The following is a 20,218-nucleotide window of genomic DNA, read 5'->3' on the forward strand; positions in this document are numbered from 1 at the left end:
GGAAAGCTTCAACAAGTGGTTGAAGCTACCCAGGAAAACTGGGTAGCTATATGCAAAATCCCCAAACAATAAAAAATCCTACATCTCTCTTTAATGCCATGCACAGAAGTCTAATCAAAATGGATGAAAGATCTTGATATCAGCCCTGAAACCATAAGGTACATAGAGGGAAACGTAGGCAGAACTCTCCATGACATTGAAGCTAAAGACATCTTCAAGGATAAAACACTACTAACCAAGCAAATGGAAGCAAAGATTAAACTAAGAAGCTTCTACACCTCAAAGGAAACAATGACAAGGATACAAAGACAATTCACGGAATAGAAAAAAATTATTAACCCACCTCCCATCTGATAAGGGGTTAGTATCAAAGATATTTAAGATACTAGTAGAAATTTACCAAAAAAAAAATACAACCCCATCAAAAAATGGGGAGAAGAGATGAGCAGAAACTTCCTCAAAGAAGAAATACTAATGGCCAAAAGGCACATGAAAAAAGGCTCTACATCACTAATCATCAGGGAGATGCAAATCAAGATGACAGTAAGATATCTTATGCCACAGAGACTGGCACACATCAACAAGAACCAGAGCAACTAGTGCTGGTGTGGATGTGGGGATAAAGGAACTTTTACTCATTGCTGGTAGGAATGATGATTGATTTAGCTTTCTCTGGAAAACAATATGGATGTTCCACAAAAAATTAGAAATTGAATTTCCATATGACCCAGCAATAACATTCCTGGGAATATGGGTCCAAAAACACAATATAGAAAAGCCATCTGCATTCCTGTGTTAATTACAGCACTATTCACAATAGCCAGAATTTGGAAATAACCCAATGCCCAAAAACAGATGACTGGATAATGAAACTGTGGTACGTCTACACAATAGAATACTATGCAGCTGTTAGGAAAAATGAATTCATGAAATTTGCTTATACATGGATGGAGAGTATCATGTTGAGTGAAATGAGTCACAGGGAAAGGGACAGACATGAATGATTTCACTCATTTGGAGGATATAAAAAACATAATATGAGAATAATATCCAAAGACAGTAGAAATGAGAGCCAGGAGGACTTTTACATGGCAGGAAGCTTAACAGAATTTGAGAGGGAGTGCATTTAGGATAGAAAAGGGACCACTATGGCAATGATTATAGGAAATGATCACTCTGGACATGAAAGGAGGTAAAGGGATATGAATACATGATAACCTTTCAGTAACAGGATGGAGGTAGCGGGAGAGGTGGGGAGAGAGAGAGAGAGAGAGAGAGAGAGAGAGAGAGAGAGAGAGAGAGAGAGAGAGAGAGAGCAGAGGAGAGAAGAGGAGAGTCGGAGCAGGTTGAGTCTGCCATAGAGGCAGGCTGGATGGGTGAGGTGGGAGGGGGGAGCTGGGAACATTGGTGACAGGAAATGATGTACACTGGTGAAGAGATGGGTGTTGGAACACTGTATGATTGAAACTCCCCAATTTTTTTCACTTGGCTGTGGGAGGAACTTACAAAGGATAAAATAGTAATACAAGTATTGTCATGTGGGGTTGATGGCTTATTGAAATTTGGAAGCCACACATTTGATACCTAGATTTACTGAGGCTTTGTACCAAAATATTGCTAGTCATTGTGTATCTTACTCCTGTTTCACTTAAAAATTTGCCTTGGTGAAGCAGTAAAAGTGTCTTAACATTCTGTAGAGCAACTTGCTACAGAAATAGTTTTGAATGTCCAGTGTATGATAGCGATCATGCCTTAGCCATAGCAAAAGATTTATTCTATAAGCCAAAGAGACCAATATATTTTAATGTAAATTATGAAGAAACATTCGTTGATGAGATTTCAGATTCCACACTGCAACCAATCTTGAAGAAAGTCACATTTGTACTGAATTTCTTTATTGTGGGGGAGGCCACAACTGGTGGTGCTCAGGCTTACTCCTGGCTCAGGGATTACTCATGATGGTACTAGGGGGCACTGTTCAGGGTGCTGGGGATTGAACGCAGGTCAGCTGCACACAAGGTAAGCACCCTATCTCTGTACTATCTCTTGGGCCCCTAACCATACTGGTAGTATAAGCCCGGCAAGCTACTGAGAGTATCTCGCCCACGTGGCAAAGCCTGGCAAGCTACCTGTGATGTATTCCATATGCCAAACATAGTAACAACAAGTCTCACAATGGAGATCTTACTGGGTCTGCTTGAGCAAATTGATGAACAACGGGAGTACAGTGCTACTAAAGAAGAATATCAACTATCCAGAAATGCACTTCCTTTTTTTGTTGTTGTTGTTGTTGCATGTGAAGTCAATTTGAGCAAAATAATATAATTCATTGAATGCAGAACACATATAAGAAATCATAGGGAGAGGAATACAGAATGATCACACTCATATGTGGGATATAAAATAATCTTGTAGTAGAATGTCAAATGCCCAATGGCAGTAGAAACAAAGAGCAGGAGAACTGGTCTTTAGTAGGAAGCTTCGCACTAGGGCAGGACAGAGGGTGAGAAGTTCGAAAAGAGAACACTAAGACAGTGTGGGAGGGGGAAAGTGTCTGCCTTAGAGGCAGGCTGGCAGGGGGTGGGGTGTTGTAGGAGGGAAACTGGGGACATTGGTGAAGGGTAATGGGTACTGGTGAAGGGATTGATGTTGGAACAATATATACATCTGAAATTCAATCGTAGGTAAACAAAATTCTGTCCACTCTCCCCTCCTGCCAATAAATAACTCCAACCGGGGTAGGGAGGAGGGAAACACTGTATATTTGGAGCATCCCTAGGCTGCTGAGTGATGAAATGATTCATCTTTTTTTTTCTATTGTGGACACAGATCTTTAATTAGTTCTACATATTTTCTCTTATGGGAGAATGCTTTAAAATCATTGGTTATTGACTTCCAGGCATAGAAAAGTAATTTTGGAAAAGATATAATTATTTGATAACCATGGTCTAAATCTATGTATTCTTTTTAAGCTTGGAATTGAAGAAGAAATATATAATTAAATCATAGAATGATTAGCATAAATTATCTGTATGACGATACTTACTCTAATCATCTTTTTTTATACATAGTTCAGTAACTAGATTCGCTTCTTTTTTAATTACTGAAACACCATAAGGTACAGTTGTAGACTTACAAATTTTAGTGCTTGAGTTTCAGTTATACAATGATTGAGTACCCATCCCTTCACCAGTGCCCATTCTCCACTACCAGCGATCCCAGTATCCCTCCCCCCCCGCCCCCGTCCCCTCCCTCCATCCCGTCCGCCTCTGTTGCAGGGCTCTCCCTTTTGTTCTTTCTCTCCTTTTGGGTGTTGTAGTTTGCAAAAGAGATATTGAATGGCATTCATGTTCAGCGTATAGTCTACTTTGAGCATGCATCTCCCATTCTGGTCGGATCCTCCCAACATCCTTTACTTGGTGTTCCCTTCTTTATCTGAGTTGCCTTTTCCCCCTAGCATGTGCGGCTGGCCTCCAAGCCATGAAGTGAACCTCGTGGTACTTATCTCACTATTCTTGGGTGTTTATCTCCTATTTTGTTACTTTGTATTCCCCAATTGAATGCAGTCTTTCTATGTCTGTCCTTCTCTTTCTGACTCATTTCACTTAGCATGATACTTTCCATGTAGTACCACTTGTATGTAAATGTCATGACTTCATCTTTTCTAACAACTGCATAGTATTCCATTGTGTAGATGTATCAAAGTTTCTTTCACCAGTCATCTGTTCTTGGGCACTCAGGTTTTTTTCCAGATTTTGGTTATTGTGAACAGTGTAGAAATGAACATACAAGTGCAGATGTCATTTTGAGGTTACCTTTTTTGCCTCTCTGGGATATATTCCCCGGAGTGGTATTGCTGGGTCAAATGGGAGCTCAATTTCTAATTTTTTGAGAATAATCCATACTGTTTTCCAAAATGGCTGAACCAGTTGGCATTCCCACCAGCAGTGAAGGAGGGTCCCTTTCTCCCCACATCTGTGCCAACACTGTTTGCTTTTGTTCTTTTGGTTGTGGGCCAGTCTCTGTGGTGTGAGATGATATCTCATTGTTGTTTTGATCTGCATCTCCCTGATGATTAATGATGTAGAGCATTTTCTCATGTGCCTTTTAGCCATTTGGATTTCTTTCAGAAAGTTTCTGTTCATTTCATCACCCCATTTTTTGATAGGATAGATGTTTTCTTCTTGTGGAGTTCAGCCAGTGCTTTGTATATCCTTGATATCAACCCCTTATCAGATGGGTATTGGGTGAATATCCTTTCCCATTCTGTAGGTTGTCTTTGTATTGAACTGCATGTTTTGAGCTTCTGAGCACTTCTGGGGTATCCCTGGTAACTCTCAACACTACGTTAGAGACACCCCTCTCAAAATATGTAAAGATACTTTTTTCTTTTCCTTTCTTTTTTTTGACCATCATAAAGCTATTCATGATTGGATGGGTTTCAGTCATACAGTCTTCCAACACCCATCTCTTCACCAGTGTACATTTCCCTCCTACCACCTCCTAGCAACGACTCCGCCCCCCCTCGTCTGCCTTTATGGCAGGCATTTTTCTTCTCTCTCTCTCTCTCTCTCTCTCTCTCTCTCTCTCTCTCTCTCTCTCTCTCTCTCTCTCTCTCCCTCCTCTCTCCCCCCCTTTCTCCATTTATGCATTATGGTTTGCAATACAGATACTAAGAGGTTATCTTTTTGTTCAGCACATTCAGTATTTTTGTCGGGAAGGTATAGTTGGAGTAGTTTTTTTTCACTGGGTGTGGACATGACAGCTGGGGCATTTGGAAGTACGAGGAGGTGGGGGGTAGCCCATCCCAACCCCAAGAAAGCCTAGAGACTTCAGTCACAAAACTCTCATACCCAAATTTTCAGCAGATTCATCTCTCAGTGAGGTCTGTCCTGTCCTGAGACTGTGGAGTCTGACTAGGGAATGACAGTGATTTTGGTCACTTCAGACTTACATGGGTCTGAGATTAACTGTGGCTTTTGATCTCTTTCAAAAAACAAAATAGAAAAAAAAACCTTATTATTTTCTTTTATAATACTCAAAGCTGGAATGATTATTCAAGTTATAAGATTAATCATGAGTATCCAAGTTATAATATTGATTAATGGTAAAGATAGTTGCTTTATAAAAAATTTTTAAAAGCAATCATTCTGTTGTATGCACATTGGAAGTTTGTTACATAAAACCTTAATTATTTCAAATGTTTCACTATCAAATTTTCTATAATTCTATCATTCCAGAGAAGATGTTCTATAGTTATATAAAACACCTAAGATATTTTTAAATTGGGTATTGGAACAATGTATTTACAAAAACCCTATCACTAACAGTATTGCAAATTACAGTGCTGAAAGTTAAAAATTAAAAGGAAGTTTTAAAAATATTCTTTCATATTACTGTGCCATGAGCAAAATTTAGAGCATATTTAGATCTAGTGTTAAGCACCAACATTGAACAGATGTTCTAAAAGGATATAGAATAGATTTGCAGTTTGGGGAGGAGAGCAAGGCCATTAAAACTCTCAGATTTCTGTTTCTCATAGATTAGTTAATGAATAAGTAAAGAGATAATCTTTGTCTGTATAAGGACCAAATCTTAAGAGTAATTAGTGTTGCAGAATTGCTAACTTTTCTTCATCCTTTACCCTAATTAAAAAAATTGTAGTAAGATCTGGAGACACAGCTTAGTAGACTCTTGGGTTCTGCACATTGCTCTATATGGTGATAGATAATACTTTTGCCTGTTTGCTGAAATTAATGTAGTTTATAACTAGGTCATTTTAACTGAAATTGCTTGAGGCCCTGCTTTTTACTGCCCTGCTGCATTTAACTTCTGGCTATATAGATTTGGGCCATATTACTAGGTTATTTGCTTCTAAACAGTTTTTATATCATAAAAAATCGGCCAATTTTATGTTATGTTCTCTAAGATATAGCTATGTATGATTAAAAAGGTACTTACATCCCAGTTGTAGCATTCAGCAGTTCATTTCTTATTTTAGAAACAGGCTCCCCTTACTCCTTTTTTTCTTCCCTTTGTGCAAGAGATCAAAAACAGCCTCATGCATGCTCTGTATTCTGCCGTTTCTTGGGGCCAAACCCAGAGGTTCCCAGGGCTTTCTCTTCGGTTGTCTGCTGTGGGATCACTCTGGCAGTGCTCAGGGGATCATATGGGCTGTTGGCAATTGGACCTGGGTTAGCCACTTGTAGGCAAGTTCCCACAGTACTTTCTCTCCAGGCCCTGTATTCTACTGTGGAGTTAATATCACAAGCCAAAGATAAGTTGATTATTAAAACACAAGTACTTTCAAAAAGAACTTAATGAAAACTTCATAATGACTATTCTACATTAACTTTTAGAATTCTATAAATTAAAAACGATATTTTTCTTTATTTAAGCACCATGATTTATAAACTAGTTCATAATACAGTTGTTCCAGTCATTCAATATTCCAACACCAATCCCATCACTAGTGTGACCTTTCTTCCACCATTTTCTCAACACCTCCCCTCCCCCCATTCTGTTCCCTTAGCAGCCACAAAACAAATTATTTTATATTGCTTGTTACGACCAAATGGCTAATAGCATTATCAAAAAATATTTCAGTAAGAGAAAATTTGTGAAAATTTTTGTATCTCACCATGGGGACTTTAAGTCCTTGTCTGAGAGTTTACTAAGCTGTTTATTGCTAATTAAGTATTTTGTGTTACTGCTTATTGAGCGTAGTTGGCTTTTATGTTACTTTTCCATCTAATTTGATGTACTCTGACTGGGATGTCAGTATTGTAGAATTTGGAGGTGTTGTATGGCAACAAATATGGGCTGTGCATTCCAGAAATTCTAGGATATATACCAGGGCCATTTATATGGCAGGCAGTTGTAGGATGTGGGTGTGTCTGTCATGGCTTCTGGAAATAACAGGTGTGTGCGTGGAGGGGGACACTGGGTAAGTAGGCTGCCTGCTCCCACTCTGAGAAGACTCCAGAATTCTCAGCTTGGAAACTGGTATACCTCGAATTTTCAGCAGTTTGATATCTCTGCAGAGACTAGTCATAATGCAGTGGAGTCGGGCTGTTGGCATGGCAGCCTCTGTGGGGTGTGGGTGGAGCTGCTGGGGTTTGGGCAGTGTGGAGATTTGTCCCACCCCTCTCCTGAGGGCACTCCAGAGTATCCAGCTGGGATGCTGATGTACCTGTGGTTATTTTTTTTCTGCTTGGCTTGCATCTCTTCTGAGATTTAATCATGAATAAAGCTGAGCCAATGGATAAGTTTATATGTGACTCAGAAAACTCCAGAGTTCTCAGCTTGAAAACTAGTGTACCTGGAATTTTCAGCAATTTGATGTCTCTACAGATATTAATCATGAGGCAGTGAAGTTGGGCCATTGGCATGACATTCTATAAATATTAAACATAAAATTAAAAAATTAAAATTTTTTTGCTTTTTGGCAACACCCAGTGATATTCAGGGGTCACTCCTAGCTCTGCGCTCAGAAATTACTCCTGGCAATAGCCAGAATCTGGAAAAAACCTGAGTGCCTGAGAACAGATGACTGGTTAAAGAAACTTTGGTACATTTACACAATGGAGTACTATATAGCGGTTAGAAAAGATGAAGTCATGAAATTTACATACAAGTGGTACTACATGGAAAGTATCATGTTAAGCAAAATGAGTCAGAAAGAGAGGGATAGACATAGAAAGATTGCATTCATCTGGGGAACATAAAGTAACAAAATAAGAGACTAACACCCAGGAGTGGCTGAGATTAATACCAGGAATTTTGCTCCATGGCTTGGAGGCCAACCACCCATGCTAGGGGAAAAGGCAGCTCAGATAGAGAAGGGAGCACCAAATAAAGGGTGTTGGGAGGATCCTCCCAGGATGGGAGATGCATGCTGAAAGTAGAGGTATAGACTGAACATGACTCCCACTCAATTCCTCTTTTGCAAACCACAGCACCCAAAAGGAGAGATAGAACAAAGGGGAATGCCCTGCCACAGAGGAAGGGTGGGATGGGGGGTATGGGGGGTGGGAGGGATACTAGGATCCATGGTGGTGGGAAATGGGCACTGGTGAAGGGATGGGTATTTGACCATTGTATAATTGTGAAAACCAAGCAAAAAATTTGTAAGTCTACAACTGTACCTGATGGTGTCTCACTAATAAAAATTAAAAAGAAAATTACTCCTGGCAATGCTCAGGGGACCAGATGGGATGACAGGGATCGAACCTGGGTTTGCTGCATGCAAGTCAAATGCCCTACCCCCTGTACTATCATTCCAGCCCCTAGGAAGTTTTTAGATTACTGTTTATCCTTCCTGAATTCTCTTTCATAATATACTCATCTTATTTAAATTATCTTTTGATGTGAAAATTTCAAAAATATAAGAAATAGCACTGTAGCACTGTAGTACTGTCCTCCTGTTGTTCATTGATTTTGCTCAAGTGGGCCCAGTAACGTCTCCATTGTGAGATTTGTTGTTACTGTGTTTGGCACATCGAATATGTCATGGGTAGCTTTCCAGACTTTGCCATGTGGGCGAGATATTCTCGGTAGCTTGCCAGGCTCTCCGAGAGGGGCGGAGGAATGGAACTCGGCTTGGCCAGGCCGGCCGCATGCAAGGCAAATGCCCTACCTCTGCTCTATCCCTCACATAGAGTTTATATTCTGTTTCAAGTGTTTCAGGAATTGAATGAAGGGCCTCATACTGCAAGCCTGTGCTCAACCAGTAAGTCTTTCAAACTACTGTGATGTCTGTTGTATAAAGAAATAAGACTTTAAAATACACAGGAATGGTATTTTATTACTTTATTTTTTGTACTGTATTCTTTGCATGAAATGCATGAGAATCAAAAAATTGTGGGTCACATCAGCTGTGCTTAGGGAACCATGTGGTATTGGGAACTGAATCCAGACAAAGCATGTACTCCAGCCCACTGAACTAGCACTTTTTCAGACTTGGATAAGAAATTTTGCAAGACATTTTGAAGGATTGAATTAAATTACATCATCTATATAATAGATAAAATTATATTTTCCTTTGTAATATAGGAAGTAAAAATGCAGAAATTTTAAGATGTGAGATTTCATGAAATAAAATATTTCTCATGTATTTTTCTTTTTGAAAGATGTTTTAGATAGTTTAAAAGAATAATACAAAAATTTAATAGTAAAAAGCAGAAATCCCTTTTCTTACTCTGAAATCTTAGTTCTTTTCTCAAGAGTTGACCTTTTAAACTTGTTTTGAAAGCAGTTTTTTTCAGTTCCTTAACCCAATAAATAGTGATAATGTTCCTATCATACTGTTTCTTGATTTCCCCCTTGATATTATCTGTTGACTTCTGATGATAGGTGCAGTTTTTGCTTTTTCAAAGATTTACCTCTGTGTCTTCTTACCCTACCTTTCTCTTTATTTAAATGTAATTAAATCAGTATTTGCATGATTATAACTTTCCTGCAAAATCAGATAATGTATCATAATTACATTTTTTCCTTAAATTTTTCTGATGTCTCTAATTTTCTTAATTTGCATACTTCTTTAGTAAACTTAATAAATAATTAACTTATTTATGGAAATGGATATTTGGGTTTTTTTTTTTTTGCATTTTCTTGATGGTAGTCCCTTTCATAGATTATATCCCGGGGTGGAAGAGCCTGATTTTTATGACCTAACATATGTTGGTATGAACATAAGTCAAATCAGACATGCATCAAATGGGAGAGCCAAGCCTGTTAATGGAAAATTTATTGCTCTCTAGGTCCATGCCTATATATGGCATTTAGCAGTTATATTGATCATCAATACAGAAATATTATAGATGGATATGAATAGATACCCTGCTTCTTTAGACTCACTAATGTATTTCTTAGGTTTAAATGTTATCAGTGTATAACTAGGAGGAGATGATAGTGAGAGTTATGTATGGGAATTCAAATTAAAAAATTGAAATAGCTGAGAATACTTCATGATGTTTCACTAATAAAAATTTAAAAAAAAACCCAAAAAATTGAAATAGAAGTTTAGAAGAAAGACAGAAAAGTTAGAAGAAAGAATGATTTCAGGGGTAGGGAACTTGCCTTGCACTCAGCCAACCCAGGATTGATCTCTAGATCAGTCAAAAACTGTCACTGTCGCTCTCACTGTCCCTTCCTGTTCATCAATTTGTTCGAGCGGGCCCAGTAACGTCTCCATTGTGAGACTTGTTGTTACTGTGTTTGGCATATCCAATACGTCACGGAGAGCTGTGTGGGCAAAGATACTCTCGGTAGCTTGCTGGGCTCTCTGAGAGGGGTGGAGGAATCGAACCTTGCTCAGCCAGGCCGACTGCATGCAAGGCAAACGCCCTACCGTTCTGCTATCGCTCTAGCCCCAGTCAAAAACAAAAAACCCAAAAGGAATGGTCACAAGTGAAATTTATGTAACATATTTTATTGTGTTTTGTTTCTAGGGTTATTTATATTCTCCCAGTACAAGTATACTTCTTTTCACAATGCTACCATTATCAGTATTTAATAAGTTTATTGTATAAAACTAAGATTTTCCCCGTATATTTTCTCATTTATTATTGTTTTAATTTATGTTTATTAAAACACTATTGTTTCCAATATTATTCATAATACATTCGTCTCAACATCAATCCCACAACCATTGTGACTTTCTCTTCACCAGTGTCCCCAGTTTCCCTTTCTGGCCCCCACCCTGCCTTCTTAGCAGGTATATAACAAATTTATTTCATATTGCTTGCTCCAAGAAAACTTAAGAGGAATGGAAAATAGAGTTATCAGAAAATCAATAAAAGTAAATTTGTGATGACTGATTGCTGTATACTTTTATATACATATATAATTTATATACAAAATTACATATAATTTATTTGGCTATGTAAATAAATTGTTTAATTGTTCCTATTTTTATTTACATAGATAAGTATTCAACTCTGGTATCTAAAATTTATTTTGTACTTGTGTCTCATTATGGTAATAGTTTTTTTTTTAAGCATTTTGTTTTTAGTCATCATCTTTTTTTTTTTTCTTTTGGGTCACACCTGGCATTGCATAGGGGTTACTCCTGGCTCATGCACTCAGGAATTACTCCTTGCGGTGCTCAGGGAACCATATGGGATGCTGGGAACTGAACCTGGGTTGGCCGCATGCAAGGCAGACGCCCTACCCTCTGTGCTATTGCTCTGGCCCCTATGGTAATAGTTTTTGTCATCTCTGTCATCAATAAAATTATAACCATGACTTCCTGATCGTGCTCCGTTTATTTTATCTATGCTCTGACTGGTAATTTGACTTTTCCAATATTAACTCAAAGTAATTATTTCAGATTCATGGTTTTACTTTCAAGATCCACTTTTTTTAAAGTGTTAAATTATTTTCCTTACACTAAGCAGAAATCAGTCACAAGTCAAACTAAGCCTGTCTTTCTTCTGTTTTCTCGTTATACAGATCTCAAATTATAATTTACTCATTTATCCAACTGATCTTTTGAGACTTAGACTCTTATCACTATTATATTTTTGCAGGTGACCACGTGAATTGCTACCTTGGTGAATATTATAAGCCTAGAAAACACCTGTTTTTAAAAATAATTGTGCTTTGTCAGGGGTAGTTTATTATTTTTGCTTAGACAAATTTTTATTAGGATATCTAGCCCTTTCTAGGAATACAAAATGAATGGGCTTGCAAAATAGTAATCGGCTGTATAGAATACTTGCCTTTCATGTGACCCACGAGGGTTTGATCCCCGACATACCAGATAGCTCCCCGAATACCTCCAGGAGTAATCCCCCGAGTGCAGAGTCAAGAGTAAACCCTGAATACCACCAGGTGTGGTCCAAAAACAAACAGAAAAAATGAATTGGTGACTGGAGAAGCGGAAAAGTAGCACACAGTGATAAACACCTAGGTCTACTAGGTGTCAGACCCTAGATTTGATCCCTAACCCTATATCTGCTACCTAAACCTCCCAGCATTCATGGTTGTAGTCCCTGTGACCCCCCAAGTACCAAATTATCAAGCCACACACCACAATCTGAGCATTGTCAGGTGTAGTTCCTGTAAAAACTTTGTATAAAATAATATTTCGTTTCTGCTTTCTAGGAGCATGCAGTGTAGAAAGCAAGAGGCATAAAAGCATTTAAATACTAGAAGACCTATGCTAGAGTTATGTACAAAATAAATGAATAGTTATATCTTGGTTAAAAGGTAATAGTTTTAGATCATGAGGTATCTGGTATTAGAAAATATAATAATATAATTCATTGCATTAATGTTAACATAGGAATCAGTGTAGCAGTATTTATGATAAAAGCATTGAAAGCACTGCTATTAAAATTGAGAACAAAATTAAAATGTCTCCATTGTATTTTAATACAGTAACTAAAGAAAGATTAATGAGATGTACACTTGGAAAGGAGGCAATAAACTGTGACTTGACAAAATAATTTTTTACTTAGAAAACCCAAGAAAATAAAGTGAATTAACCAAAGCTTGAAAGGTGGTTAGTCAGAACTTGAAAGGTGTTTGGAAGGTGGTTAGTAAGAACTGTTTTTTCTTTATAATACATTAGCAATGTCCAAGTGAACAGTGTAATAGGAAACAAGTCTGTTATACAAAAGAAAAAAAACTCAAGTAAGAAAAAAATGACTAATTTTTTAGATTAAATTTTTTTTACTCATTTTTTATTGTAGAGGTAACATGTTTACAGTAGTATTAATGTTTATGATTTTCTCATAAAAAATAACCACTTCCACTATCACTAAAAGTTCCAAAGACCCTTTGCCACTGTTACTGTTACTTCTGCTTATTAACAATTTATTATTTCTTGATAGTACAAATAATATTTTATACATGCTGCATCATGCCCACCACTTGAGTGCCAAAATCCCTCTGTCATTATCACCCCAAGACCTCTGACTCCTTTACCTCATTAGCGTTCTCAGATTACAGTTCTATTTGACTGTATCTTGGGGTTTGTATTCCTTGGGGAATGTCTAATCCCCAGTATAGGACCTAAAGACCTTAGGAGTGCAGTGAAAAGATTTTTTTTTTTAAAAAAGGAAAATAAATGGAGGGATTAAAGAGCAAGAGTTTTCTATTGAATTTCTATTCTTTATTAAATAGATGTCTTATGGGTAAGTGCCTACATTAAATTCTGTTATTGTGGCATAGTACTAGTCCCTGCCTTATAATATTCTGGACTCAGCCCCTACAAAGGGAATCCTGATTTATTTTCTTACATTTCACTTGATAGTGCCTTGGTCTAATCGTGCCTCTTATTCTTATGAAGAACTATCTCAGACCTAATTGTGTTCTGGCTTCAATTTATCCTTCTATTCTTAGGCCATCTTTATTTTGTTTTCCCATCTTTTACTTGCATTCCCCATTTTAAAAAAATCCATTTTTCTGGGGCGATGAGATAGTATAGCATGAAAGGTGCTTGCCTTACACATGGCCCATCCTGGGTTTAATCCCCCAGAACCCCATATGGTCCCTTGAGCCCCACTAAGAGTGTTCCTTGAGTAACAGAGCCAGGTGTAAGCCCTGAGCACCAACAGATGTAACCCTGAAACAAAATATAATCAATTCGTCCCCCCCTTCCCTTTGCTGTTGCGATGATGATACATATATTCCTACTGGTTGTGGTGCTCATGCACATTCTAGTTATAGTGCTCAGTAACAGTTTCTGTGGTGTTCACAAAGGTGCTTGCCAGGAGTCATACTTCTGGCTGTGTTGCCACACTTCTTAACTTGCAGGGTACATACATTCCTGGTCAGTGGTGCCCGAGAGAATGCCTTTTAGCACTGGATGTCCTAGATGGCAGAGTTGTAGGGACTGTGTTTGGCATATCTGGCGCAACTTGTGGACTCATACTTGCAAGGCAGCCACTTATATCACTAAGGCCATTCTCTAGGGACACCCCCTGCATTAAAATATTTTAATATTTTTAGTTGTTTTTGAGATCCAGCTGACATAAAATCTATCATATTTAAATTGAGTTTAGTAGTGATTTATACAAGCATGTACATTGTGAAAAATTCCCATTATCTAGTTATTAACATTTCCATTACCTCTTACATTTAATTTTGTGTATGTTCAAAAGCATTTAAGTCATACTCTTAGATATTTTCAATTTTATGAGATAGCATTATCAATAGTATTTACTGTGTTTTATGTTAGGTGTTCAGACTTTATTTCTCTTACATAAGAAACTTTGTACTCTTTCACCAACCTCTCCTCTTATCCCCACATCTCAGTCTGTAACAACTATTTTTCTGGTCTTGTTTCTGTAAGTTTGACATTTTTTTTTAGTTAAAGATTTCCCATATAAGTTAGAACATACAGTATTTGTATCTGACTTATTTCACTTACCGTAATTCCTTATGTGTCCATCCATGTTAATGCAAATGCTCGATTTATTTGCATGACCACATAACATTTCATTATATAACTATATCTCATATTACTTATCCATTCACCTTTTGATGTAATTTAGAATGTCACGTGGTTTTTGTGACTAATGCTGCAAACAATACAGGGATGCAAGTATATCTTTGAGACCCTGCTTTTAATCTTATTTAATTTTTTATTTTTGGGCCACAATCAGGTTGCTCAGAGCTTACTTCCTGCTCTGTGTTCAAGGATCACTCGTGATGGTGGTTGGGGTATTGTATATATGTAGTATTGTATATATGTATATTGTTTATATGTATATATGTAGTATTGGGGTCGGCTGTTGTTGCTATACTAGCTCTCCGGCTTGAGTCTGTATATACTTCCTGTGGCTATATTCCCAGAATTTAAATTGCAGGATCATAAGGTTTATTTATTATTTATCTTTGTTTAATGCATATCACCCCTAGTGGTGCTCTGGAGACTCTGGAACCACTGTGGTGAAGCTTAGCCTGTCAGTGGAGGAAGGGATACCATGCATTGGCTGGGATTGAACTCAGGGCCTCACACAGCCTAAGCATATATGTTCTACCATTTTGTGCCATATCCTTGGACCTACTTATTTATAATTTCTCATTATATTTTATGTTTATTTTATAATTTCTCACTGTTATTTATAATTTCTCAAGTTTTTCATAGTGTTGCACCAGTTTATGTTTCTGCCAACAGTGTACAAGGACTTTCTTTTCTTAAGATGGTAGTCATTGGTAGGTGCTGGCACTATCTTGTGATTTTCAGTTCCTTTTCTTTGATAATTAGTGATATGTTGATCTTTTCATCTGCATTAGTGGGCCATTTATATGGTTTCCTTGAAAAAATGTCTATTCCATTTCTCTGCCCATTTGTAAATCTTACTGCTCTTTCCTTTTTCTTTTTTTTGCTTTTCTTTGCTTTTGGTATGTTATATCACTGTCACTGCCCTCCTGTTGTTCATCGATTTGTTCAAGCGGGCCCAGTAACATCTCCATCCTGAGAATTGTTGTTACTGTGTTTGTCATGTCGAATACATCAGGGGTAGTTTGCCAGGCTTTGCTGTGCGGGTGAGATACTCTTGGTAGCTTGCTGAGCTCTCCAAGAGGGGCAGAGGAGAAATCGAATGCGGACCGCCCTGGCTGGCTGCGTGCAAGGCAAATGCTCTACCTGCTGTGCTATCATTCCTATAAGCTCTTTAGATATTTCTTTTTTGCTTTGAGATTTGGGACCCCACATGTCTCTCCTTAGGACTTATTCCTGCCTTTGTGCTCAAGGATCACTCCTGGCTGTGCTAAGGGGACCATATGTGGAAACATGTGATGCTGGGGATAGCACCAATGTGTGCAATGCAAATGCCTTACCCATCATACTCTCTCTGGCTCCTTCAACTCTAGTTATTGTAGAAATTAATTCCTTATCAGATAAATGATTGGCAGATATTTTCTCCTGTTCAGTAAATTGACTTTTCATGGATTCCTTTACTGAGTCACAGTTGTAACGTTTGCTCTTGTTGCCTTAGATGCTATTGAATTTTTAATTCTTGGCCATGGGTTAACTGTTTTTCTTCAGTTTCTACACTCTCAAAATCATTCAAGCCTTTGCTTTTGTTGACTACAAAGTTTTATATTAACGTGTGTGACCACTTACTCTATTTCCTAGAATGTTGTTCAAATACTGTTTCCATTATAAATGAAGAGATTAGCATCTTTTGATGATCACCTTCCCTCTCTTTTTTATTTGAAAAGAGTTTATTTTGGATTTGTTTTATTTTGTTTGTTGGATCTCTCTGGCAGCGCTATCGAGGCCATAGATGTCAGGGATCAAACCCAGGTCCTTGACTGGAATGTACTTCAGCCCTATAAACTATCTCCCCAGCCCCAGAAAATTTATTTTGGGAATCAGGGGTGTGGAGCATGTACCTTGCATGTGTGAAGTAGTGGGTTTGATATTGAGGGAGATATGTTCCCTCCCCGAGCCAGCACGGCTGAGTTTTCCCCCAAGTAAGGCTCCTGAGCATATCACCCAAGTGTGATCCCCCATCAAGAATTAATTTGGGGTGATGGAATATTTGAAGAAAATAAGGGATTATTTATCTCAGGAACATGAACAGGCAAGATAATAATGAAGGGTAACATCCACTTTAGGTTTCAGGTTTATTTTTCCATTGCCTTAGAAATATCAGATATATTTGCATTTCTGTTAATTAAAAGCACAGAATGCATGTCAAGTTATTGGTCCTTTTAGATAATCTGTTAATATTGATGAAAGTATATTTTGAAATAGAATGTATACAATAGGAGCACACTAAATTATATGAGAGAGTAAATTCAACAAACAAAAACAGTAACACAAAATACTCAACTAGCAACAAAAGGCTTAGTAAATTCTCAGATAAGGAATTAGCATCCTGATAATTAGATATAACAATTTTCATATAAAATTGACTTTTTTAAAAAAAGGAAAAATTTTGAATTTTTAATACTTACTGATCTTACTGATTTTAACATTGTAACTTTGTAACATTGTAATCAGATTCAACTCAAGAATTTGAGTTGTATCAATAGTTTAATATCTACATTAAAGTTAATTTTAAAAAATACTAAGAAAGTAGAAATATAACATTTGTGTGTGCTTTGCTATAAGAAACAAATGCAATTTGCTTGACAATAGCAGTAAAGAAATATGATACTTGGGGTACAGTGCTGCTAGGTGATCAACCTGTACCCACGGGGTGAGTGCATCAACAGCCTGATAGTGCCTTCTGGCTTCCTGATACCCCAGAATTGCTTCTCTACCTCTGGAAACAACTTGGGACCAAGTTTCCCAAGAAATTAAATGGCCAAGTTAGGTATGTGGGAGCCTTGCCCACAGAACACCTCCAGCTCACTGTACAAGCTCATTTATCGACCTTGCTTCAGAGACCCATAAATAAATCTCAAAAGAGATCAAAACCCACAGTTAATTTCGAACCAGCACAAGGCTGAACAGACTGGGATAAATCAGAGGAGGGCAGGTCAGCCTGGTGTCCACCCAAGCAGAGCCCCCACAATCCAAAATTGCTGCCATGTACCCAGCTGGACTCCACTGTCTCAAGACAGACCTTACCGAGATATTAACCTGTTGAAAATTCAGATATGTGGGTTTTGTGACTGAAATCTCCAGGCTTTCTCAGAGTCAGGATGGGCTATCTCCCTACACCCCTCTGTACTTCCAGAAACCTCAGTAGTCACATCCACATCCCAAAGCTGCCACCCAGTTAAAAATTCTGCTCCAGCCTTACTTTCCTGATGATAATACTTGAACTCTTAATACCTGTATTGCAAACCATAATGTACAATAGGAGAGAGAGAAAGAAGAGTGTCTGCCATAGAGATAGGACAGGAGCTGGGGGTGGTGTTGGGGGATGGTGGGAGGAAAATGGAGGACATTGGTGGTGGGAAATTGTACACTGGTGGAAGGATAGGTGTCAGATCATTGTATTACTGAAACCTAATCATGAACAGCTTTGTAACGGTGTATCTCATGGTATTCAATAAAATTAAAGAATAAATAAAATTGGATATATGTTTAGTTATCTATATGTTGATGGTTCCATACTTAAAAAAACTTTTTTAATTTCTTGCAGTAATCCTAAATCGGAGAGTCAGAGAGTAAATAAAAAAGTCAACAATGATGCCTCACTCAGAATTCATAATCTATCCATTTTGGTGAGACAGATAAAATTTTATTATCAGGTAAGTGCTCTCATATTCATTCAGTATTTTAACAACTTCTTATGTAACCAAAATTTATATTACATATTATCAGTCATCTAGCAATATCAAATGCCTATTATATATCATACACCAGTCTGTTTGCTGGATATAGTAATTTAGTTAATATGTGATATCAAAGATACAAGTAAGTATATTATATTTATCTAATCTTACAAATACTATGGCTACATGTTTTTAACACTGTTTCCTAGTTTCCTGAGAACCTGCATAATTCAGTCTTCAATCATGCCTTTGAAAATGTACGTTGTCCTCCTAAATCTTTTATTTGGAAGCATATTTCTGAGTTTAAATGAGGACACTTAAACCTGTCAGTATACCTTTATGAAGCACTAAAGCTGTATCAACACAAATTTTGTTGTGGTGTTTGTTTTATTTTATTCTGGACAACTCCCCCTACACTTCTCCGGGATTCAGGGACCACTGCCATGTGATACTTTACCAGAAGACTGCACCTATGCTTAGGACCAGTGATGTTGGGGACTTCAGGGCATTCATGGAACCATATGTTGCTTGGAATTGGAGATCAAACTCAGGCCTCACACATAAACAGAGATGGATATGTCTCTGTTCCAGCAACTTTTGAGCTATTTCCCTAGTTTCTATTGTATATTTTTCTTCTTATTGGTTAAAAGTTTTTTAGTCTTCTCTTTTTTTAGAGGCCATTTCAATATTCTTCTTTTCAAACTTAATGTAGTAAAGTCAAAACTTGTCACTATTTACTCTTCTGTGGACTTGTACTTAGAGTACTATCAGATAATAGTATGTAATAGATCTAATACTAGTTATTTAATAGATCTTAGAGTGCTTTGATTTCACTCATTCTTTCTCTTGACATTTAAGCTGTTCTTATTTTATATTTTAGTTCTGTGTTTTTAACTTCAAAAATGGGATTTTTAACTGTTAAAGTATTTTTTATTTAGATAATGTTTTCTTCCTCACTCCCCTTTGTTTTCTTTTGTATATGAGTTCCACCTTTGATATAATTTTTCTTGAGTGCTTAAAGGGGTGGAGCGATAGCACAGCGGTAGGGCGTTTGCTTTGGGCGCAGCCGCCTGGCTGAGCCGGGTTCAATTCCTCCGCCCCTCTTGGAGAGCCCGGCAAGCTACTGAGAGTATCTCGCCTGCATGGCAAAGCCTGGCAAGCTCCCCATGATGTATTCAATATGCCAAACACAGTAACAAGTCTCACGATGGAGACATTAGTGGGCCTGCTCGAGCAAAACGATGAACGAGAGGACCGTGACCATGAGTGCTTAAAGAATGGAACACATTATTACCATGTTTATATAGAGATAATATCTTGTTAATAAAGTTTCTCGATGTTTATTTGTCTCAAAATGCCTTAAATTTATTCTCATTCTTGAAAAATAGTTTTTCTGGGTATACAAGTTCTAGGTTAAATTTTACCCCTTAGTAGTCCAAAAAAAAAGATTTTGCTCTGTCATTGAATATTTTGTTATAGAAAAGGCATCTATCTGTCTTTTTTGTTTTTAAAGATATAAACTAATGGCAATCTTAATAATTTTGCCAGAAGGTAAGGGGACTTAAAATTAGAATAAAGTAAAATTTTTTCTTTCCAATTTGCTGTTACTTTGATTCTATATTGAGATAATGCTTTTAATGTGAAACATGGATTTATTAAGTACCCAAACTCTATTATTTCTTAATATAAGTGATTGTAGCAATTTTTGCCACTTATTCTAATAATCTTACGTAGCATGATACATATATTCAATATGTACTGTAAACATATAATTATTTCTGATGGTAGATATCTTAAAGCAAAAACGTGCTGAAGACAAGTTTTCTTTATTTATTCTAATACATACCTATAAATATGTATTAGAATAATATGTAAATAAATATGTATTTATTCTAATACATATCTATAAAAATGCATAGACAAAAGATTTATTTTATTTTTTGTCTTTTTGGGTCACGACTAGCGTCCACAAGTTAATCTTGGTTCTGCGCTCAGAAATAACTCCTGGCTGTGCTCAGGGGACTAT

General features: G+C 37.3%; 1 protein-coding gene across 7 annotated transcripts in view; it reads left to right on the forward strand.

The window, feature by feature from the left end:
* The window catches only part of CCDC88A (coiled-coil domain containing 88A), a 129,603-nt gene that overhangs the window by 15,605 nt on the left and 93,780 nt on the right, over positions 1-20,218 (forward strand). For all 7 annotated transcript variants that reach the window (XM_056122545.1, XM_056122546.1, XM_056122547.1 and 4 more), the window contains exon 3: positions 18,060-18,168. In XM_056122545.1, the coding sequence (XP_055978520.1) occupies positions 18,060-18,168 (109 nt within the window). The remainder of the gene's footprint in view (positions 1-18,059; positions 18,169-20,218) is intronic.

The sequence above is a fragment of the Sorex fumeus genome, unplaced genomic scaffold (assembly GCF_029834395.1).
Source record: "Sorex fumeus unplaced genomic scaffold, SorFum_2.1 ptg000006l, whole genome shotgun sequence".
Lineage (NCBI taxonomy): Eukaryota > Metazoa > Chordata > Mammalia > Eulipotyphla > Soricidae > Sorex > Sorex fumeus.